Below are 25,024 nucleotides of genomic sequence, written 5' to 3'. Positions count from 1 at the left end.
CGGGAAATGAAGAACATACAAGAGACCCAGTCAGTAAACCACTTCTCCCTCCTTACTCAGTAATCGGTGTGTATGCCTGTGCAGCACCCTGATTTCACATGACAACGCTTAATCCAGCTCCAAACCATCGCTGTCCTGCTCTTCACCGCATCCACTCCTGACTCTAACTCTAGTCATAGCACAGAGCTATGGTCCTTAGGAAGGAAGGCATAGTGTGGTCTTCTCCCCACACAGCCCAGGCTCCCAGAGCCCTGTTTCTATCTCACTTAAAGCCCTGGCCAAATGTCACTTTCATGTACTGTCCCTCCTACGACAGGGCACATCCACAGGACAGCACTAGGACCTATCTGTCTTTTTATCCATGGCATCCAGCAGGGTGTGTACAACGCCGTTGCTGAATAATGAATGAATCAATCAATCAATCAATGAACAAAAATGAATGAATAAACTATGAAGATGGGTACAAACACATTTTCAAAATAAGAGAGAATTCGATTCATTCACTGTTTAGAAACTAGCATAGTAAAAGTGAGTTTCAGGAAGATGTTCTCTTTCTGGAGGTAAGGATGGATGATGTCGGTAGGGGGAGGGAATAAAGGAGGTTTACGGTGAAATTCACAGGGTGTGGTAAGTGGAAGCAGCCAGTCAAGGGAAAGAAAAGTGATACAGACTTGACAGAAAAAAAGGTTGACTCCAGACCACAACCATTTTCTTCCTACTTAGGACATGAAATTTATGCAAATTGACTGGATAGAAAGATGGCCAGCACACGGATTAAATATAAAGCCTTCATCTAAATAAAAATATTCATAAGCTTCAAGCATGACCATTTCATGGGAAGTACTAAGGAAAATAGATTTTTTTCATAGTGCTATTTTGATAGGATTTCTGATTTATTTTTGTAAGAAAAATTTATCGATAAGCATACTCCATAACTGATAATACATCCTCACAAGTATTTCCTGTCAGAAAAGCCCACGAGTCTATTGATGTTAAGAATGTCATTTCTGATCAGAGAAGACAGATGTTATGCAAGGGGGCTCCATCAGATTAAAGAAATGGCCACGGTATTTTGAAGATCAGTATGCAGACTAAGGCTGTGAAAGTCCAATTTTCTTTCATATGCACTAAGCAGAAATAACTGTTGTTGTTTTTATTTGTTTTTAACACAACTTCTTTTAAAGAAAAGCTAAAATCAGTCAGTTTGAGATGCTGGGGATGTGAAAAAAATGTTAAGTAAAAAAATGTTCTAGAAATTCTACAAAACAAATGTTCGAAGAGTTCCTAAGAAATAATAACACATCTAGAGTTTCCAACACATGTCGATATACATGAGAATTAAACTCTCTCCCAATAACTCTGTGAATAGATGAAGTAACTGAGATACAAAGTCAAGTGAATTTTTCAACGTCTCACAGCTGGTGACAGGCTGACCTAGGGCCCAGCAACAAGTTCTCTCCCATTACCAGTGCCTCGATGTCATCAACCAGAAGAGTAAATGTGGAAAGAAATCAGAGGAGAAATAAAACCAACCAGGAAAGTAGATTGATGGGATTTAAGCAGTTTCTTAAATAACTTTTATTTTCTTTTCCTTTCTTTTAAAACTATGATTTATTGAGTATCTACCTCCTCTGTTCTACATACTTCCTAAGGAACTTCTCATATAAAAATTCATTTAAGCCCGGCCAATGTAGCTCAGTGATGGAGTGTCAACCTATGAACCAGGAGGTCATGGTTCCATTCCCAGTGAGGGCACATGCCTGGGTTGCAGGCTGGATACCCAGTGGGGGGCATACAGGAGCAATTGATCAATGATTCTTTCTCTCATCATTGATGTCCCTCTCCCTCTCCCTCTCCCTCCCTTTATATTAAATATATAAATAAAAAGATTTAAAAAGATTTTTAAAATTCATTTAATCTCCCCAGTATCTCACAGCATTGAAATAGCCACTGGAATTTGAAGCCTATCTGGTGATGAAAAATGCAGAAATAATTGCATATGCTCTTGGTTTCCACATATGCATACACATGACATGCACACATATACATGCAGTAAGTTGCAAAAATTCCCACCAATTTCACTCTTCCCTTTTCCCACATCCTTGCAATGTGACTTTGAAGCCCCTCTTATCAAGAGCTGAAGTCTATTTCCCCACCCTTTGATCTGGGGTAGCCTTGTAGCTTAGCCTGCTTTGGCCAAAAGAAGACAGTAGAAGCAATAGTATGCCAACTCAAAGCCTTTTGCTCAAGAGGCCTTGCACATTTCCGCTGTCTCTCCAGGGGACCTAGATTCTGTCACGTGAACAAACTCAAGTTACTCTGCTGGCATATGAGAGATCACACTGACCAGAGCTGAGGCCCTAGACATGTGAGAGAATCCAGCCAAGAGAAGGAGAACTGTTCTGCAGCTGACCACAGATGAATGAGGCAACCAGCCTGGAACAGAAGAACCACCCAGCTGATCCCAGACTAAACTATGACCTACAGAATCACCAGCCAAAGAGTTATCATTGCTTTAAGCCATTAAGTGTTGTGATGGTTTGTAACACACAGAGATAATATATAAAATAAATACTATGAAAAAATATACTAAACTGTATAACTCCAGGTAATGGAATTGTACTTATTTGTTTCTTTATGTACTTTTCTGTACTTTCCATTACATATTTCTTTAATAATTCTGGAAACACTAAAATTAATAAAATACAAGAGTCCTTGCAAGTTTCTAATTCTTCAAATAGCAACCAATCCACAGTTAGACCTAGTTAACTGAGATGCTAAAAAAAAAAAAAAGCTGAAGCCAAATTACTTAGTAAGACCATCTTCAATATTTATCTTCCAGTTCAGTAAATATGATATAAGAACTTGAGGAAATGAACACTTTGTAAAGTGGAATGATACACAAATTTAATTATAAAATTTCATCTGATTTGTATCCTACATTGAGGCCAAATGTGATGTAACAAAAAGGCACTTTTATTTTGTTCTTAATAATCATTACTCATTACTAAGAAATGTCGTTTCAGTCAAATGAATAGATTATTTTTCTATTGATTTTAGAGAGAGGTGGGGTGGGGTGGGGAGAGAGAGAGAGAGAGAGAGAGAGAGAGAGAGAGAGATCCCTGTGAGAGAGAATCACCAATCAGTTGCCTCCTGTATGCTGGGGATCGAACCCACAATATGGGTATTTTATGCTCAGGTTTGGGGCTGTACTCATTTAAAATAACACACACACACACACACACACACACACATACACACACACACACAAAGCCTCACTGTCTTGAAACTCATTGCTATACCTGTCCTTCCCATCAAACTAAGCCACCTCTACAGGGCAACACCAATAATAAAAACTAATTGTTTAGACGTAAAAGAGTTTTCTCTCCACTGATACCATATTGCCTTCAATCAGGGTGGGCTTAAAAATTAAATGGGCCCTTATTACAAAGCTCTCTTACTTTCCTAAGATTCTAACCAATGTTGACATATATTTCCACACTTAGAGAAAAGATGGCTAATCATCAATGATTACAACCTGAGTAGGGAGAAAAATATGTCCCTAATACTGCTCATCAAAGGCATGCCAACATTCAACAGGCTGACTCCAGAACACTTAAAGCAGTGCTGGCAAAACAGGATGGAAAAATCACCGTTCCTTACCTGACAAGAACTTTACAGCAGTAAACTCTGAGCCAGAGCCAAGAAAGAACTGGCAGGCACACAATGCAAAGAGGAAAAGCGATGCATGGATGGGCATGGAGTGGGAACACGGCATTTAAATAGGCAGTTCCTGAGTGCTTATTACAAGCAAGGCACACTGCTAGGTGCTAAGGATTAAAAGAAAGGAGGGAGAGGGTCTAGTCTCTCAAAAGCTCCCAGGCAGAAGGGAAGACAGACATGGCTGACCACAGTGTATGCATTAAGAGCACCCAGGTAGGGGCAGGAAGGGGCTTTCCACAGAAGGCTTTACCCCTGGGAACACCTGAGCCAGGCCCGAAAGAGCCAGGAAGCCCACATGCACAGATGGCGGGAAGGCCATTTGCAAGCAGAGAGGTCACCTTGTGAGCCTGTGAACCGGCTCAGACTGATGTTTGTAACTGCATAAAATAAAGCACACAAGATTACAAAAGAAACAAATTATACTGGAAAAAAACACACAAATTTGTGGTTTAAGACCTATGCTTCTATAATAATGTATTAAATACTAATGTCTAGTGACAATGATGACATGATTACTACTGCGGACAAGTCACAGAAACTGCTAATGCCATCGCTGCCTATACTCAAAACTGACAGGATTGTCCAATTCTAGCTGAAATTTAGTGAAAGAAATTGTAATTTTTTCTCATCCCCTAACAAATATTTCTTAATACTAAATTATAAAAAAGATATTATTGTCTGGGATATTTAGATGTACAGCAGTCAGTCTTTTAACAGCAGTCATCTAGATAATGGTGCTTGTACACACTGTTCATAAAAGGACACGGTGGTGAAATGAAACTCAAAGAAGACACCTCTGTGACAGGTTAATTTATAGAAGCTGAAATGGGTAATTTTGGGGTAAAATGGTTAATTTATAGAAGCTAAAATGGGTAACTGACAAAGGAATCTAACAAGTTCTGGGATTGGAATATGTACTATATTCTCAAATATAATTTATCCCAATGAGTTTCTGACAGAGCAGAGAACAGTTAGTTCAATATGACCTCTACAGAGAGGGTTTAGAGGGAAAGAGTCCCGTGTGGTAGAGGGAAGGAAGATTCCTGTGCTCTTATCCAAGATTCCTAAAGTCTTATCCAAGACTTTGCAAGGCTGATCTGTGTTTACGCTGTAAATGAGGGTCACCCCATACCTGCCAAGCTGTGCCATGGGCAGAGATGTCATCTTGGGAAAATCCATGACTGGGTTAACCATCATACAATGTTACTGAAGGGCAACTAAATAAATCCAAATAAAACAGCGCACTCAGAGGCTCACAGAGCCAGCAAGGCAAGGGAGTTGAAGAAACAAAGCCAAGTAACTTATCCCATGAACAGACAAAAAAGCACATTCCCATGTTTAGCCAATGACCCTTCCACCTTCTCCACTTTATTACCGTATTTCTCCCTTACTTCTACAAATTAACAACCTTTGAGATATTATTGTACCTTTTCAAGTATCCATCTTATGAAAATTTCTAGAGGGATCTGAGTAAATGCATTAATACAAACTGTCCTTCTTTTACCAAACGAATGCAGCAGAAGTCACTCCTCTAAACCTGCCCTGTAATAATGACAGTTTTCTTCATAAAATTACAAGAGCCTGGTAAAAATCTCCTACCCAGGAAAACCTAAAGCCCTGGGGCTTCGTGAAGAAATAATTGCTCCTACAGACAAATGCACATGCACACTCATAAAAATGTCACAAGTATTTAATTTTCCACTTGTCTGCTTGTTCACATGTACTTTTATTTCTCATGGGTTTTTAAGTGCAAACATATAATAAGTGGGAAATAGTGGTAAGCAGTTTCCCAGCAGACTTAGGTCTTACTCACTTTAACGTGTATAGAAGTATAACAAATAGACTGCAGAAGAAAGTGGGGGGGGGGGGGGGGGCGGGGACTAATTCTTTTCCATCTGAGTCATGAGCTCACCTCATGGTCTTGTTTGGGAGGTAAGTGAAGAGAACTAGAATGGGAGAACTGTGCTTCCCTGTGTTAATGTAGCAAACTCTCACTAGGTAAGCACCTCCTACTTCCTATTCTGAAGAGTAAGCAACCTGCTACATAAAGAGCAGGGAGGAAGCTCACAGCAGGTAGACTGGTGGAGCTGGAGGGCTGTGGCAGCATCCCACTGCTAAGAGGGAACCTGATGTGTGTTCCTAAGACACATTCACTCTCATTAGTTGCTAGAGAACAGGTGAGTCTTCCCTGGATGCCTGCCCCGAGAAGCTCTGCCTTGGTATTTATATTTCAGGAGCCCTCGAGCTTCTTGTATAGCAAGAGTGAAATTGGGGGAGAACTATAACTTCAAAAAATCTCAATAATTTAAATAATTCTATGTGTATGTGTAGAAATTAACAAACTGATTCTAAAATTTATCTGAAAATGCAAAGCATCTAAAATACTCCAAACAATCTTGAAAAAAATGTTGAAGAAATTACAATTTGGGGAAATGATGGGGGAAAGCATTTGTTCAATTATAAGATAATACAACAATTTTGTTTCATTATCTTGGATGAGACATTTTCATTAGGAGAAGCAAGGGGCATAAGGTATTACTATATGGTACTCTTGCCAATAATGATTTTTAAATCTCAATTAAAGTTTGTGAATGGGATAAAAATAGCTAAAATAGATGCAAAATTTTTGTAAGGAAGTCAACCCAAAGCAAAACAGACTAATTAAATGGTTTAACAGTTTTTCTATACCATCAAGAAGGAAGCCCAGGTAAATAATGAAACCATGTAAGCTAATCCAAGCCATAGTCTCAAGTTGGAAAAATGCCAAAATAGCACAGTCTAAATGCCATGTGCTCTGGCTCTAATGACCTGGAAGTTCTGTAACTTCTAATGGCTGTTGAACCCTTTGAAGTTCCATTTCATCAGCTATAAAAAATAAATACAATCATAATACCTCCACACAAGATTATTTACTGTGAGGCCCAAATGAGATAATGTACTATGTATGAAAATGCACAGAAACTATGAAGGCACTATACACGTTATTATTTGTATTTACTTTATGTACATTGATACACTGCTACCAACAAAGGAAATGGTCACCTTGAACAGGAGAGAAAAATAGGGTGGAATAGGTCTTTAGTGGTTCAATAAAGACACACTACTTATTCTTTCAAAATTTTAGGAGAAATAGCCAAAGGAATAGTGAAAGAAAAGTCAGCCAAAAGCTTTCTCCTGCCCATCACAACAGCAGCAGCAGGAAGGCAGATTCTGCCCAGCTAGCTCATCTTGTTAACTAAGGGGAAAAAACCGTAGTCTTTACAGTTCATTACTGACCAAGAAGGTAATGGCCATCTTTCAGTCTATCTAGTGTTAATTAAATGCATGTATGGGCCTAGCACTGTGATGGAGAGAAGTGTGTGGGGTTCCTGTAGAGGAAGGGGAGGGGAGGGGAGGGGAGGGGAGGGGAGGGGAGGGGAGGGGAGGGGAGGGGAGGGGAGGGGAAGGAAGGGAAGGGAAGGAAAGAACTGAGAGACTCTATAGTTGTCACCCCTCTTTCCCGGTTTCATGCCTGCAGCCCTCCTGTTCTCTCATTTCACCGAGGGTCATCTCTGGGTCCCTACAGCCTCAGCAAAAGCCACTTCTCAGTCTCTAGTAAGGACGCTGTTTTTTAGTCCAAATATGTGACAAAGGAATATGTTAACAGATTTTAAGGTACAACTAAAAGTTACTGAATACAAGAGTTTTCAAATTCTGTGTTTTCTTCTAATTCCTCAGATGTATGGGAAAAGGCAGACAAACCTGACTAGAAGGTCTATCTGGTACTCAAGGAGAGAAACACAAAATGGGGAAATAACCCAGGAGGATATCCGAGGCCCACAAAGAGGGCTTCACTTCTCCCTGCCTCCTGCTCAAGCAAAAGCTGGTGCTAGGTCAACCCAGAAATGGCTGAAAGAAAAATTAAAAGAATGCTTCATTGAAGAATGTAGAAACAGGAATTTCTTATGTTTCTTTGGATACCACTCTATAAATTCACTGTCCCATTTTGCCCAGTGTGGGACAGGAAGACAAGAGGATGCATAATATCTCAGGATGAAAAGATGCCAACTTCAGATAAGGAGAGATCAAGAAACTGCCCATTTTACCAGAAAAGAAAAGAAGGATTGATCTGCATGTGAGAAATGTGAGAGGGCAGGACAAAGAAATTAGGGTATGCCAGGCTGCCTGGCTGCCTGTCAACAGGCCTCTGGAGGCCTTCCTAGTTAATCTAGACTTTTATACATCAGCTTGTTGAACATGGGCATATAATGTCGACATAGAGAATGGTCTTTCAGATAGAAATGTTGGAACTTAGTTAATTGCCTTTTCTATTGCTTGCAGTTAACAATCATAAAAAGTTATACCTTCAGTACATTTTGTCAATATCTATGGATTTCACTATGACTATACCATCTAATTACTGTTTTCTACCTGAAGGAACTGAAAATCCTGTTTCTTATGCTTTACAAGATGTTGGAATGTCAAATATCCTTTGCTGTTGTATGTCTGTTGACACATTCCATTTATATTTCCCCCCGTATTCATGGTGTTTGACTCTAACACCAATGTTAAAATATGGAATTAGTGTCACCACTTATTTTTCTTAACAAGCTATCAGACAATAATGCATGCCTTATTTTTCTTTTTAAGTTTTTTTTTTAAATATATTTTATTGATTTTTTACAGAGAGGAAGGGAGAGGGATAGAGAGTTAGAAACATCGATGAGAGAGAAACCGATCAGCTGCCTCCTGCACACCTCCTACTGGGGATGTGCCCGCAACCAAGGTACATGCCCTTGACCGGAATTGAACCTGGGACCCTTCAGTCCGCAGGCCGACGCTCTATCCACTGAGCCAAACCGGTTTCGGCTGCATGCCTTATTTTTCTAAAAAAGAAGTATAATTTGCTGAAAATCTTAAAATGTCCTGGGAACTGAGAAATATTAATGCTATGAAAAAGTGAGCATGAATTTTACATGGAAACACACATTGCCTACAAGAGAGAGAGAGAGAGAGAGAGAGAGAGAGAGAGAGAGAGAGAGAGAGAGAGAAGGAGGGAGGAAGAAGCAACCAAATAAGTTGTCCTTGGAATGGAAGACTAGATTTCCCTCAGTATGTGTGGTCCTTGAACTTGCTGAGTATCAAGTGTGCCTTGTAAATATTCCTCAGGCAGTTGGTCCTCACAATGGAGCCCCGGGTCTGCTGGGGGACTGTTGGCTCCACACACACTTCGTGGGGGAATAACAGAGCCCAGTGGGAAGCACAGCACTGCCAAGACTCCTGATTCTGATGAGCATACTCTTGTGATAAAGCCAAACACCTGCCTCAAGTTGCAGATTTTTCTTGAAATGTTTGTTTAAAAATCAGCATTAATATATATTTTTACAAGGCCAGAATAAAAAGTTAAAGTAAAATAGTCTACATTTTTTTACCATATATTACACATTCATATTATACTAGAGGCCCGGTGCACAAAATTCGTGCACTTGGGGGGGGGGTCCCTCAGCCAAGTCTGCCCCCTCTCACAGTCTGGGAGCCCTCAGGGGATGTCCTACTGACGTCTTAGGCCCGCTTAAGCCACAGTCTGGCCTCCTTCTGCAGGAGGCGACCAGCTGATAAGGGGAAGGTGCCACCCCCATCACCCTGCTGCTGCTGTCACTGCCAGCCGCCACAGCCACCAAGGTGTTTTCATCAACACAGACTCCAGTCCCTTCACTGTGCAAAAATGACAACTTTCTTTAGGCATTTTCAAGATGTCTCTTTCATAGGATATGACCTTCCTTCCTTCCTTCCTTCCTTCCTTCCTTCCTTCCTTCCTTCCTTCCTTCCTTCCTTCCTTTCTTTCTTTCTTTCTTTTTTTATCCTCACCTGAGGATATTTTCCATTGATTTTTAGAGAGCGTGGAAGAGAGAGGGAAAGACAGAGAGAAACATCAATGTGAGAGGGACACTTCAATTGGTTGCCTCCTGCATGAGCCCTAACCTGGGCCCCGGCCAGGGAGGAGCCTGCAACCTAGGCACATGCCCTTGATCAGAATCGCACCCAGACCCTGCGGTTGGCAGGCCGAGGCTCTATCCACTGAGCCAAACTGGCTAGGGCAGAATATGACATTTCTTAGCCCCTCCAGCAGTGGACCTTCATTTTCTCCTCCAGGAGTGAGGTTGAAATACCCTAGATCACCTTCTTGGATTCTTATTACCCAAGTTACCAAGAACACTGCGAGTGGCGTACAGGGAGCTTAACCAATGAGTGGTCAGAAAAGGTGTTTCCTCTGCAGCTCCCTCACAGAGGCAGACTGCTGGTGAGCTGCGGCTAGAGCATCCCCAGGCCCCCATGTCAGTATCTGCTCCCGGGTGGCCTGAGCCGGCATGGCGGCTTGGGCAGGCCCCCCTGTCTCCGTCTCCACTCTGGGCCTCACCTGCACGTGCAGCCTCCTCCTGACTGGTAGGTTAGCTGGATGCTGGGGTCCGGCCGATCGGGACTGAGTGAGATAGGCCGGACACGCCCTGGAGCCCTCCTGCGGTCCCTCCCCAGTTGGCCAACCTCCCACGTCCCTCCCCAGCCCCAATCATGCACCAGTGGGGTCCCTCTGCCTGGCCTGCACCCTCTCGCAATCTGGGATCCCTCAGGGGATGTCGGGAGAGCCGGTTTCGGCCTAATCCTGCAGGCCAGACAGAGGGACCCCACTGGTGCACAATTTTGTGCACCGGGCCTCTAGTCTATTATATTTATATCTATATATATAAAAGCCTAAGCGACCAAACAACCGGTCAACCAGTCACTATGAAGCGCACTGACCATCAAGGGGCAGACACTCAATGCAAAAGCTGTCCCCTGGTGGTCAGTGCCCTCCCACAGTGGGAGTGCCGCTCAGCTGAACAACCCGTCCAGGCTGCCCACCATCCTGGCAGCAGCCACTCACTCCCTCAGTAGTCCTGTGGGTCCAATCTCCAGAGAACGGGTCAGGCACTGACGGACTGGCGCCACCAGCATGATCCCAACAGTGCCCTGGCTTCCTGGAAGTTGGCCTTGAGCACTGCGGCCACTTCCCCTTCCTAGATGCTCCAGAAGAAAGAAACAATATAAAAGCGGCTGCCAGGTGGCTCCCGACAACTGTCGTGAACATCAGCAGGACAGATCCAGATCCAGATCTGGATCCCAGGTGGGCAAGGGTGTCCCACCACCCGCCCAGAGGGCCAATTGCATCCCAGCTGCCCCACCCCGACCTCCCTCAGGTCAGGCACCAGACGCAGGGCTCACGGCTGGTGAGTGCAGCTGCAATGGTGTGAGCCTCTCCTGATCAGGACTGACTGGGCGCGAGCCTGTGGCAAGTGCAGCAGGGCTGGGATGAGCAGGAGCGGCAGGCAGCATTGGACTGCCAGTTTCGGCCCAATCCCCACAGGCCATGCCAGGAGACCCCACCCGTGCACCAATTCATGCACCGGGCCTCTAGTTACACTATAATACGGTATATACTTGAATTACATTCTTTTTTCTCCAACCAGATTAAAGGATAAGAAATCAGAGTCTGATGAAAGGCTATATTTAAAGGCAGAGATAATATTCTGAGCCACCTGGGAACTGACTGCATTATGCCCCCAAATGGATATGTGGCCTTGGCCTGTGTCTGATGCAAGAGCCAACTACTTGCAAAACTTTTCCTAAATGGTAAGGCCCAGATGGTTAAGAGTAAATTTTTCCAGAATGAAGGTGTAAACCCCTAATATAGAGCAAGAGTATGGTAGCAAAGCACAGCTTCCACTCAGATCCCGCAGCAGCCAACCCTGGGCCACCCAGGGCACTCCGCCTCTGCTCTGCCTGCAGGGTCTCCACGTTCTGATCAGTTTCTGCATCCTTGGCTGATTAACATTGGAATCTGCAATGGAGGCATCTGTTTTCTCTTCCCACAGATTCAACACTTCTTGAAACACTGTAGCATCAGAAATGGGCCTGGACTGCTGCAGCTGGTGCCGGATGGGGACTGGCACAAAAACCCTTACCAAGACACCAGGCTTTGAAAGAAATCTGGAAAGAGGGGAAGGATGGAAGGCGTGGTTGAAGATGCCTCAAAGGAGGTTGAAGAGCCTCTGGCCGGGGCTGTGAGGTTACTGTGGGGACCTTCTGGGGACAGTGTCCTGGATCTTCTCCTGCGTGCCCCACAGCCAGGCCCTGTGACTGAACAGCCAAGGCCCCACAGAAGGCAGGATGGCCGGCAGTGAGACTCCCTGGCTCTCTCTAACTGCACTGACTAAAGGGGCAGGAACAATGGGCCCCAAAGGGAACTGAGCCCAGGGCACGGGGATGTGCTGCGGATCCACTCAAGCCTGTTCTTCTGACAGGAAGCATGGGGAGAAAGGCTCTAGGCTCCCTGACCCAGCCTGCCTGTGGAAACGAATACAGGAGGGGAACTAAAAAAGGAAAACAAGGCATATTTTAAATAGAGTGCAGAAGTTTAAAATGAGATACACTTAATTATCTCAATAAAATTTAGGAAAACACTACCTTCACTGGTTTTACCTGATAAAGTGAGCAAGGAAAAGACTGGTTCCAGATGTAAATATTCTAAAACGTCTGTGCTAAAAATTTTCCTCCCAGGCAAGCCAGGCCTTAACTTTTATCATCTGGCACAAATGGATTGAGATCTCAACAAACCACTTCTATTGATAACAAGGTGAAGGATTTCTTCTCTTTTTAAAATGTATGTTTAATTTAAGAAGATTGATCAGATTCAGGCCTCCTGAGTCACTATAATATTTGTTTTAAATCCTTGCTAAGAATTTTTTACCCCAGACTTTGCTTTGATCAGAATTCTCTCTGTTTTTCAATATCAGTACAAATTCAGCAGGGTATCTGGAAAATAACTTATGTAGAAGAAACAACCTATATACAAATACCAGATCAATATACACAAGTCTGATCTGAGAATAGTTGGTCACAATCAACTTTACTAAACAGAATGGATGTTAGCAAAATCTAAATCATTATAAGAAAGTAACCACCACCAAAACAATTCCACCGCCAGCTATACACAAAGCAGCCGAGTTCTGGAGACAGGAAGAGAGTTTGTGGAAATGGCACCATTCTTATCATTGTTAGATGAGTGTGAGCTAAATCCTGGTTCTCTTTCTAAAAAGTATGGAAGAGAAACTAAAAGGGGACATATTCAAGCCATGGGATTGGGCTCCAAACTAAATGAGGTAAAATAAAAAGGGAAAGAAAGGATGGAATCACCCCATAACTGCACTGGATGGGTCAACCCTTTGAAGCCACAGCAAGCTCACTGGCATTAGAAGGCCACACTGAAAGCAGACACAACTCTCACATGTGATGAGTTCTCATTATCTGGTTGTCTTTGAGACTTCCCTTCCCCCCCCCCCCCCGCCCCCAACACACACACACACCTGGTTAGTTACTAGGGCCTGTGAGGCTACCTCCAACAGGTCTCTAGAACCCAGGGGCTTCTCCTCACCCCTGACATGGCCACTTGGATATCCAGTTCCCCTTCTCCTATCACCTGCAACAGGACATCCCCTCCCGACTAGCTTTCCTGCTTCTTCTCATCTCTTCTGCTCTGTGTCAAGAGAGACCTACCACTCTCCTGCACATGCGCACCCCTATGGTGGACCTGTGATGATTAAAATGAAAGGGATTATCTGTGAACTTTCTGGTACATACTTCTTTCTACCTTAAAAAATATGAAAACTACCTATTTTTTCAAATAGTATTTTTTTAAATTACCGAGGTGCACTGTGTAATGAAAGAATTTTTTTATAACATTATGCACCATTATATTTTACACCCAAAGCTCAATAACATTGAATAAGCCATTATATTTAAAATAATTTGTGCCCTAGCTGGTTTTGCTCGTTGGATAGAGCGTTGGCCTGCGGACTGAAGGGTCTCAGATTCGATTCCAGTCAAGGGCACATGCCCGGGTTGTGGGCTCGATCCCCAGTAGGGGATGTGCAGGAGGCAGCCAATCAATGATTTTTCTCTCATCATGGATGTTTCTATCTCTCTTCACTGTGCAAAAATGACAACTTTCTTTCTTTCTCCCTCTCCTTTCCTCTCTGAAGTCCATAAAAAAATATATTAAAAAATAAAATAATTTGTGGTATTAAAGGAAAACTAGAATTTGCCTTAAGATGGTCTTTTTGATGCAAAATGCAAATAATTGGAAAAAACAAAAAAAGGGGGGGGGGGGACAAAAACCCCAAAGTGGGTAAAAATGGATATCCTATTGAAATAGATATATCTTTATACTTCATTTCACCCAAATTGTACAAGCATCCTCTGTTCTGGAAAAAGACAGGGTTAGGCTGCCAAGTTAGCTTGATGTTAACAGTACTCACTTCTATGATTCAGCAATTGCTCATTACTCCCAAATACCCGAGGCATGGCAGAGAACATAGACAAACCATAGTTCTGACTCTCGGGAGCACATGGCCTAGCATTCACAGTTTCACAAGGAGAAATACGTGAGTGAATTTGGACTTCTTTATGCTTGAAAAGGAAAGAACGTTGGATGCAACAGGGGCAATCACAATGCTCCTCCCTGGAGTTGCTGTCACACATTTAGGGGAGGACTCCATACTTGGAGTCTAACTGAAGAATACTGGGTAAATAAGAGCTAACGAGAATATTTTTTTCAGAAATCCTGTGCTCGTAGTGCTTCCCACTAGAGAACTTTGCAAAGGCAATTTAGAAACATTAAAATTCTTCCCTCATAAGAAAAGATTGCCACATGTAATGTTATAAATTATGTGATGTTTTCCCTGCCCTTACAAAGCATACCATGCTCAAAGGGAAGAATCGAGAGTAGTTTCTAAACCACCTCAAAATAAAATATTTTCTTTTTCATCATCATTTATGGAACATTAGTAACATAAACGTGACTGAACCACACACATCATGCTTCAGAGGAACAAGGTCCTGATTAAACACCTGGATCTCTTTAATAGCAAAGGCTATATAATCATCAGTAACCACAGAACTTTGGAATATTAAAATGGCAACGTATGATCTCCTCTGCCACAATTCAAGGTTTGAGGTTTGGAATGCATTCACATACTAGCACCTGCCACTCATTAACTGAATCTACTTGGGCAAGGAACTGAGCCATCTCTGAATTTAGGTTTCTTATCCCAGTTCCCACAGGATTATAGTGCCGAAGCCAGCAGTAGTAGTGGTCATTGTAAAAAGAGAAAGCAGTGATACCACTTCCATCTTCTGCGGGCTTACTCTGTGCTGTGGTCTAAAAGCACATGGGGAGGTAGGCAGCCATTTTGTATGTATGGGAGGAAGCGGAGGCACAGACAGAAACCTGCATAAGGTGCACGTGTGTTACCACTGGCAGAATCGAGGTGTGAACATCAAGTGCTCTGACTCCAGAGGTCATGACCTCATTTACATCTCAAGAAGCATCCCCCCATGGCATCTAATGAGGTATTGCTACTAACTGGACATTGTAAATGGCAAAGCACCACCGTGATGCAATATGGTAACAATGGAACATTTTTTAAGTTGCTGAAATGTATTTTCTGCTGAATACATAATACTAATCTTAGCAAGAGTCCATGAACTCATGGAACTAAAGAAAAAGCACAAATAAATATTCTACTTGAGACCTAAGACAATAGAAAAATGTGGAAAATAACTTTTAGATGACATAATTGGTGATGTCATTTTGTACATTTGCACATTCACACACAACCTCACAGAGTAAGTCCCAACCTACTGACATTAAGAATCTCTCAAGACACCCATCGAAGTTGCTGGAATTGTTAAAAAATTTGGGAGACTTGTTGTGGGGGTCATGGCTCCACAAGCCCATACTGATGACTTGGCAGGCTGCTCACAGGAGGTTACTAGAGACATAGACAAGCATGTTAGGCTGCAACTAGTCTGTGGCCAAGCCTCCCAGGAATAACAAAGGGCAGCAAGGTAGTGAAGCTGAGCTTTGATACAATGCTTTAGCCTCCTCACTGGCAACTGAAAACAATTACGGTGAACTGGAAAGATAATAGGAACACAGCAACTATCTCTACATTGTCGTAACATTTCTAAGCATTTAAAAGAGAGGAAAGACTCCACTCACTCAGGACAGGTAAACTGAACTGTAGTTAAACTCACATGCTATTTGTTGCAAACACTCTTTCCCCAGAAATAGGGACAGTCCTGAGTGAGATGGTCAAGGCAGAAGAAATTGATCTCTAAACTTCTCTTCAACGTTTCCGCTTTTCGGAGACTGCCCTCACCCCTCCCAGGGCCTCATGCTTCCCCTAGTTTATCCCATCTCAGGCAGCGAGGCCCCCAATGTGTATGACCACCCCTCTCGCTGTCCTGTGTTGCTCTCTTTGTTTCTTCTAGAAGAGATGAAATAAACTCCAAAGGCCAGAGTGTACAGTTGTGGAGATTAAGCACCACATAATCTAAGGTGGAGCTCTCACATCACTCCGTCCCAGAAATGGTCTCACCCTCACCCTGATACTGCAGTGCACAATCTGCATAACATTTAGCAGCCCTGTACACAAATCCAAAACCAGAACAGGCATAGTGAGTTTCATCTGTTCGTTCATTCATTCATTCATTCACTCACTCATTCAACTCGAAAAATATGTATGTGTGTAACATGCACCAGACACTGACTGGTCCTGGGCAAATATGAGTAAATAATATTATACAATCCCTGCCCTCCAGAAACCCACACCTCAAGTCTAGACATGTCAACAATGAATAACATTACAGAGTAGAATTCATACACATCTTGGCACCTGGGAAGGGAGAGCAGGCCTTACCACATTTGGGTTGGCCTTATGTCGAAAGCACGTGATGTTCACCACGTATGGCCAATCATCAGGCTCCATCAGCACCCCCGCGGCATGAGCACATGTGACATGGAAGGAGGCCGGGCAGCGGCCGTAGGAACACTGGATGCAGGCTCCAGAGACCTTCTTAACCCGGTGTCTGCAGAAGATGCATTTCTGGAGAGTTAAAACAAAGAAGAACATCAATTCACTCTGTTAACAGCCAATTTCCACACTTCACAGAATAATAGCTATTAGAGATGAAAAAAAACTCATTACATCAACAAGCCCTGACCCTCCAGGGGCCCAAGTAGTGACAGCAACACTTTCAAGAAAACACACTGCTACGGTCACATACTCCCAGACATGTTGAAATACTTCTTGTGGTTAGAAAAAGCCAAGCCCTTCTGTACATGGTTCTCCAGGAGCAGAGCTGAGGCAAGGCCCAAAGGTGCACCCATGAAAGCTGAAGCGACTTCTCCTTTATTTCCTGCATGGCATGCCTTTTTGTACATCAAGAGATAGAATGCAGGTTTGGAGGACAGGCACACACTTGCCTAAAATAGATGAGGTCTTCAAAAGTACCCAAATAGCACACAGATGGACTAAGTTTTCCATTTGCAAGAAAATATAAGAGTGTTAAATGGTCCAATGTGGAAACTCGGGGTTCAAGCGTTTAATAATCCAAATCCAAACCCTTCATGACTGACAAAAATATGCCTCCCAAAGTGAGAAAATTGAAAATCATCCCAAAGGGCATAATTTTGTTGAATATCTATAGCTGACTAAGCCTGGGGAAGAAAGAATGAAAATAAAAACAGCAATAATGATTACTACAATCTGAAAATTAAATTGCATACAATTAGCACTAAACATCATCAGTACAATTCTTATGAGAGATGGGAAAAATAAAACAGCTTCACTAAATATAAGATCTGTGAACTAATACTTGGGTTAGGAAAAATATTGATTGTAGAACAACATAAAAAAGAAACAGAATGATCGAAACACTCAACTTTTCATTCCTAAGGATAAAGAAGGCCTGCGATCTGACCAAATGCTGGAATAACTGTTCTTCTTTTTTAGGTACATTTTCCTTTCTCGGACAAAAAAAAAAAAAAAGTACTTAAACGCAATGCCTTTTGGGGGCTGTAATATTTTATCACAGAGCTGCAAGAATCAATGTGCACTTAACTTCTAACTCTTCTTTGCCTTCACATCTAATCAGCCACTTCAGTCTTATAGATTCTGTACGTTAATCTTGCTTTGATCGCTCTCTGCCCATCTATACCAACTGCCATTGCCTCTGCCTCTGCCTCTGCCCATGGTGTCTTGCCCAGCATAGTAATGGCCTTCTAACTGGTCTCTCCCTCTTCTATTTCATTCCATTTCAATTCATCTTCTCCAGGCCTGCCAGAGTGATGTCTTTACAACATAAATCCTATGTCACCCCCTGTGTAATGTTCTTCAATGGCATCTCCTTATCTCCAAGACATTTTAGAAAAAAAGCAACAGTATGAGATGGAAGAGGAAAGCTTATAAAAGGCCCTTCACGGTCTGTCTGAGCCGTATTCTCTCTCAATCGTCCCCATAAGAGTCCTGCATCCCGGGCATTTATCTGATCCTCCTCTACATCTGGATTTAATGGACAATTAAAACAATCTAAGTGGGGAGAGGGGTAAGTATGTGGCTTAGCTAATTAAGAAATTACAGAAAGAGAGAACACACCATAGAACTAAACAAGACCCATTATAATATGAATAAAAGCATTATTTAGTATCTTATTTTAATATATTTTTATATCAGTGTCAATACATTATTCGTAATACTTGGTATGTTGGTATCTTTTTGACAATTCTAATCATTCGAAATGTGATGACAGATATAATAGCAAAACTCATACCAGGAGCCCCAGGCATGATCAGATAATCTTTAAAGAGCCTAATCATAGAGATCAGCATTTGATAAGTTCAGATAGTAACAGATGTATAAAATGAGAACTTGTTTCCTATTTTCCTAATTAAACAGGACTTAGGAGTGGGAAAGAGTATTATGACTTCACTAATTAATGAATTAGTAACTCTCAGCCTCCTCCACCATCAACTCCTTATTAAACAGAGGCCTTACAGAAAGGGTGGAGATAGAAAGAATACACTTAAGCCCAGGAGGATCCAATGCTTGGGATCTAGTAAGGGAAGTGCCTCCTTTCCCAGGATAGAACCAGTATCCTTGGAAAGTTGATCTAACTATAGACCAGCGATTTTTCAAACGATGTGCCACATGAATTTTAAAAACATGAAAAACCTGACTCTTTTCCCTTAGACTGTCAAATAAAATAAAATAAAATGACAATAGTCAATACAACAAAAGCCATCTGGTGTGAATGAATCGAAATATAACTATATTTTTGTCAGATTGGCAAAAAATATACTTTTTTGGTGTGCAGAATTTCAGTCATTTATGTGTGCATGAGATAAAAAAGGTGGGAAATCACTGCTATAACTATGTAATTCAATACTTTGGAAGATGTTTATTCAGAGGGTTGAGAAATTTGACTTAAACATCAAATAGGTTCCTGCTGAGATAGAGAACTACACAAAATCCAGGGGAAGCCATTCTGTGCCCTGCAGGACAATCTCTGTGGTACAGTAAGACCCCAGTTGATACTGTTGATAGGTTCTGGGACTTTAAGCAAAAGGATGTATAATGAAACCAATTTTACCATAGGCTAATAGATGTAAACAAGAGTTAAATTCTTTTTTTTTAATTGTTTAAAGTATTAGATATGTCTCCTTCCCTCCCCCCCCCTCACCACTGATGCCCTCCCCGCCACTCCCATCCCCGAGGGCAAGCCCCCACTGCCCCAGTGTCTGTGTCCATTCGTTATGCTAATATGCATGCATACAAGTCCTCTGATTGATCTCAGACACGCCCACCCCTTCCTTGCCATTTGTCTCTGGATCTATTTTTGTTCATCAGTTTATGTTGATTAGTATATCCCACATATGAGTGAGATCATGTGATATTTATCTTTCTCCAACTGGCTTATTTCGCTTAGCATACATAATGCTCTCCAGTTCCATCCATGCTGTTGCAAATGGTAAAGTTCCTTCTTTTTTATAGCAGCATAGTATTCCATTGTGTAGATGTACAACAGTTTTTTAATCCACTCATCTACTGATGGGCACTTAGGTTGTTTCCAAATCTTAGCTACTGTAAATTGTGCTGCTATGAACATAGGGGTGCGTATATCCTTTCTGATTGGTGTTTCTGGTTTTTGGGAAAGAGTTAAGTTATGTAAAAAACCTATACGCGGAAAACTACAGGACACTGAAAAAAGAGATAGAGGAAGACATAAACAGATGGAAGAACATACCGTGTTCATGGATTGGTAGAATCAACATCATCAAAATGTCCATACTACCCAAAGCAATCTATAGATTCAATGCACTCCCCATTAAAATACCAACGGCATATTTCACAGACATAGAACAAACTTTCCAAAATTTCATCTTGAATAAAAAAAGACCCCGAATAGCTGCAACAATCCTGAGAAAGAAGAACAAAGTAGGCAGGATCTCAATACCAGATATCAAGCTGTATTACAAAGCCACTGTTCTCAAAACAGCCTGGTACTGGCACAAGAACAAACATAAATCAATGGAATAGAATAGAGAACCCAGAAATCGACCCAAACCACTATGCTCAATTAATATTCGACAACGGAGGCATGAAGATACAAGGCATGAAGACAGTCTCTTCAATAAATGGTGTTGGGAAAATTGGACAGATACATGCAAAAAAATGAAACTAGATCACCAACTTACACCATACACAAAAATAAACTCAAAATGGATAAAGGACTTAAACATAAGACAGGAAACCATAAAAATACAAGAGGAATCCACAGGCAGCAAAATCTCAGACATATGCTGAAGCAATTTCTTTTCCAATACTGCTCCTAAGGCAATGGAAACTAAAGAGAAAATAAACAAATGGGACTACATCAAAATAAAAAGCTTTTTCACAGCAAAAGAAACCATCAACAAAACAACAAGAAAGCCCACTGCATGGGAGAACATATTTGCCAATGTTATCACCGATAAGGGTTTAATCTCCAACATTTACAGGGAACTCATACAACTTAACAAAAGGAAGATAAGCAACCCAATCAAAAATGGGCAACGGACCAAAATAGATAATTTTCGAAAGAAGACAGAAGGAAGGCCAAGAGACATGCTCAAAGTCACTAATCATCCGATTGATGCAAATCAAAACAACAATGCGGTACCATCTCACACCTGTCAGAATGGCTATCATCAACAAATCAACAAACGACAAGTGCCGGTGAGGATGCGGAGAAAAAGGAACCCTCCTGCACTGCTGGTGGGAATGCAGACTGGTGCAGCCACTGTGGAGAACAGTATGGAGGTTCCTCAAAAAACTAAAAGTGGAACTCCCATTTGACCCAGTGATCCCACTCCTAGGAATATATCCCAAGAAACTAGAAACATCAATCAGAAAGGATATATGCACCCCTATGTTCATAGCAGCACAATTCACCATAGCTAAGATTTGGAAACAGCCTAAGTGCCCATCAGTAGATGAGTGGATTAAAAAATTGTGGTACATCTACACAATGGAATACTACGCTGCGGTAAAAAAGAAGGAGTTCTTACTATTTGCAACAGCATGGATGGAACTGAAGAGCATCATGCTAAGTGAAATAAGCCAGTCAGAGAAAGATAAATATCACATGATCTCACTTATTTATGGAATATAATGAACAACATAAACTGATGAACAAAAACAGATCCAGAGACAGAGAAACATGGATCAGACCGTCAAACCTCAGAGGGAAGGTAGGGGAAGGTGGGGGTAAGGGGGAGAGAACAACCAAAAGACTTGTATGCATGCATATAAGCCTAACCAATGGACACAGACAACAGGGGAGTGAGGGCATGAGTGGGGGGGTGAGGAGGGTAATGGGGGATAAGGACACATATGTAATAACTTAATCAATAAAGAAATTTTTTAAAAAAAAGAGTTAAGTTATTCCCGGAGCAAGAAGAGCCAAGCATAACAAAGGAAAGTGAGAGGCTGTCATCTCAGTTGTTTCTCAAAGAAACAGCTTTGAATGGAAAAACATCTTATTTGAGGACTTGCTGTATTCCAAGCCCCATCCATGATCACTTACTGAACCAGCTCCCTGCCCTGGCTGAAGCATCTGTGGCAATCTGACAGCTACATGTGTCTGGGCTGCAGAGTTTAATCCAGTAAGGCAAAGAGTCAGACAAATAAGACACTTCTTAAGAAGGTTACAGTGGAATGAGCACTGTGAAAGAATTAAGGACAAGACACTCCGTGGAACGAGAATGGCTGCTGCAATGCGTTATGCTTAGGGGCAACATTGGGAAGAAGGCTTTAAAGAAACACAATGACTGACTGGTTCAGTCAACCGCTGCTACCATCCCTCCAGCCCCAAAGCCTAAATAAAGATATAGCAAAAGGAATGAAAATAGAACTAACAAAAAAGGGTGTAACTAACTCCAAGAAGCAGATCCCCGGCAAAAAGCTATTAGTAGGTATCTCTGAGGGGACAGTTCTCGCAAAACCAATGCCAAGAGTGGGAGCCAATACCTAAAAAACAAACTACCTGTCAGGCCAGCCCCATGTCCCACCCTGTCCCCAATCATCAGTAGCACGTGAGATAACCTGATTTGATCTGAATCCAAGTCCTGTATCCAACCCAACATTCAACAAGACGAGTGGGCTCTCATTGGGCTGTGGAAAGAACAAGCACACCCAAGATGTGCAACAAAAATACCAAGAGATACTTTAAAACTCACAAACTTTTGAGGAAAACCAATGTCATAAAAGAGAGGTGCCATGATTAATAAGCAGAAGAATATTTGACCTCAGGAGCCAGTTTAGGGAAACAAGAGTTTAAAAGAGGTACATATTTTGATAGAGATTCTAAAATATATCCCATCAATTTAAAAAAAAAAACACAAAAACAGTAACAACTCTACAGCTACCTCTAAGAATTTTTAAAATATTATTATAAAAAAATTCAAGATGTGCTAAATAGTGGAATGGATCTCACTGGAGATCAAATTAGCAACTGGGAGATGGAGCCTAGAGATTGTACACAAAAGAAAATATCAAAAAGAAGAACAATGGAACACAAATGCTAACCCGTATGCAGAAGCAATCCAGATGTCCTATCTCTTAAAAGGCATTCCACATGAAAAGAAAAAAAGAACAGAAAATTCCCAGACCTGAAAAAGACCTAATATGTAAGACTGATTTTTTTAAAAATCTCTTAACTACATCCTAGACCTCCAAATAAAAAAGAAAATCCCCAAATCTTCCAGAAGAGAAAAATCAGATTACCATAAAATCTCTAATCTGCAACAGTGAATGCTTAAAGACAACAAAACAATGTCTTCCAGCTTCTAAAGGATAATTAAATCAGGTCTATACCCAGCCTAATTATCATCCAAATGTGAGGGCAAACATAAAGATTTTTTTCTTTTCCTTTGAACATTCAAGGATCAGAAATATGCATGAAGAAGTAAAAAGGCAACCAAAATTCTAAACATGTAGGTAAATCTAAATGAATATTGACTTTGCAAGCAATAGTAGTAATATCTTCTGGATTTTAAATATAGAGAGAATTTAAATAAATGACAATAGTAGCATATAAGGAGGAAGTGGTAAAAGTGAAGTTTTAAATATTCAATCATTCTTGAATTGTTTGGGAAAAAGTAAAAGTACCATTTAACTAATCATGTGACTGTAACGTATATAAAATAAACTGCCATTCTCCAGAGCATTTTCTCAACCCATTGGGATTTTACTTCTGGCAACTGTCAGTTTGGCTCAAATAAACTTAAAATTCTCCATAGGTTTGGATGTTTCTTATGTTGACAGAAGCCAAGGAAATTCAGAGACAAAGGATGGTGAGTACTCGGGCTAGGGAAGTGGCTATTAGGAGGAAGGTAAATTTTGAGTGTTTTTTACTCGTTACTCCTTGTCAGAGACTCTATATCTTCCTCTAAATAGAACTACTCTATTTAGCTCAAGGTCAGGGTTGGACAGTCTGTCTTCTGTGGGAAAGAACCTCTCTAGCAGCTGCCTAAGTCTAAAAATGGATGAGTGTGGAGGCGACGCCAGTTTCTAGAGGAATAGGGATGGAGGGGAGCTGGTGAACAGTAAGATTATCGGGCGTTTAAAAGTAGGGAAGGTTCAGAAAGACAGGGCCATTCTTCCTCCAGGTCACTGGGGTGCCAGTGAAAGGGAATAGAAGCCCATTTCAGGATGGCAATTAATAAAGGAGGTTTGAGAAGTCAAATGGGGCAGCCTAGAGAACCATCATTCTGGGTGCTGCAGCACGAAGTCAAGGGGGGGGGGGGACTGATGTCCAGGGAGACCAACAAACATGGCATACCAGGAAAATGCTGCACAGAGTGACTTTAAAGTGTCCTTTACCTTTATGGTTTCCTAGTAAGGATGCCTGAGACATAACAGCTACTCAGTAACGTTTGCTGAATTAAACTGAATCCAAGCAAGACTTTTTGCCAAGGTCTGGCCCTCTCATCTATGCCCTCAACAGTGAAAAGGGACGCCTCATTATATAACTACTAGGGGGCCAAGGCACGAATTCGTGCACTTTGAAAGGAACTGTGGGCCTCGAGGCTGCGGTAGGCACAGGGGCGGGTCCCGGCCCATCCTCAGCGCCCCCACCCGGCCTCTCCCTCTGCAGCCTCCGGTTCCCTGTCTGCCGGCAGCCCTGCTCCTGCCGCCGCTCCCACACCACCAGCTGCACAGTCAGTGGGTGCGAGTGGCAGCTGCTGCCCCAATCCCTCCTCAGGAGCAGGGGGAGGTGGAGAAGCTCTCAGGGCGATCAGGGCTGACAGCCGCCACGCCGAATGATCAACCGGCAGCAGGTACAAGCAGCGGCTCTGGCGCTGGCTGCAGGTGTGAGGGCAGGGCGGGAGCAAAGAATTTCAGTAACCACCAGAGGCTTGCCCAGATGACAGCGACCAGCGCCCCGCCTTGTTATGGTGCCCCCACTCACCTGCCCCACCATCCCACCAAGGCTAACACCCGCCATGTTCCACACATGCCCCCTGGTGGTCAGCGCACATCATAGCGACCAGTTGTTTGGTTGTTCCGGTTGTTCCACCATTTGGTCTATTTGTATATTAGCCTTTTATTATATAGGATGCCACAGTGGCTTTAGAGCACTTTGGAATGACTGGGAGGCCTTCTTAAAGCACAGCTTGCTGGCCCTACCCCCAGAGTTGTGGGGAAGGGGGAGACATTTAATTTGTATTTTTAACAAGTTCCCAGGGATGCTGACCATATTGATCCAGGGATCACACTTTGAGAACTACTGGGTTGGAGGATGAAAGGGTTAAAGAGTGTCAATTACTGAGAGCCTCTATAATACAGAATAAGGGAATTCAGGAAGCACAATGTTTTTCATCTATTCTCTGTGTCAAGGGCTG

At 42.2% G+C, this 25,024-nt stretch overlaps 1 protein-coding gene across 5 annotated transcripts in view; it reads right to left on the bottom strand.

The window, feature by feature from the left end:
• The window catches only part of KDM4C (lysine demethylase 4C), a 332,885-nt gene that overhangs the window by 35,211 nt on the left and 272,650 nt on the right, over positions 1-25,024 (bottom strand). For 3 of the 5 annotated variants that reach the window (XM_079790592.1, XM_079790590.1, XM_079790593.1), the window contains exon 18: positions 16,476-16,685. In XM_079790592.1, the coding sequence (XP_079646718.1) occupies positions 16,476-16,685 (210 nt within the window). The remainder of the gene's footprint in view (positions 1-16,475; positions 16,686-25,024) is intronic. The other 2 variants (XM_079790594.1, XM_079790591.1) reach the window with 1 other exon arrangement.

Source organism: Cnephaeus nilssonii (genome assembly GCF_951640355.1).
Source record: "Cnephaeus nilssonii genome assembly, chromosome: 14".
Lineage (NCBI taxonomy): Eukaryota > Metazoa > Chordata > Mammalia > Chiroptera > Vespertilionidae > Cnephaeus > Cnephaeus nilssonii.
This window is presented reverse-complemented; position numbering and strand designations above follow the sequence as displayed.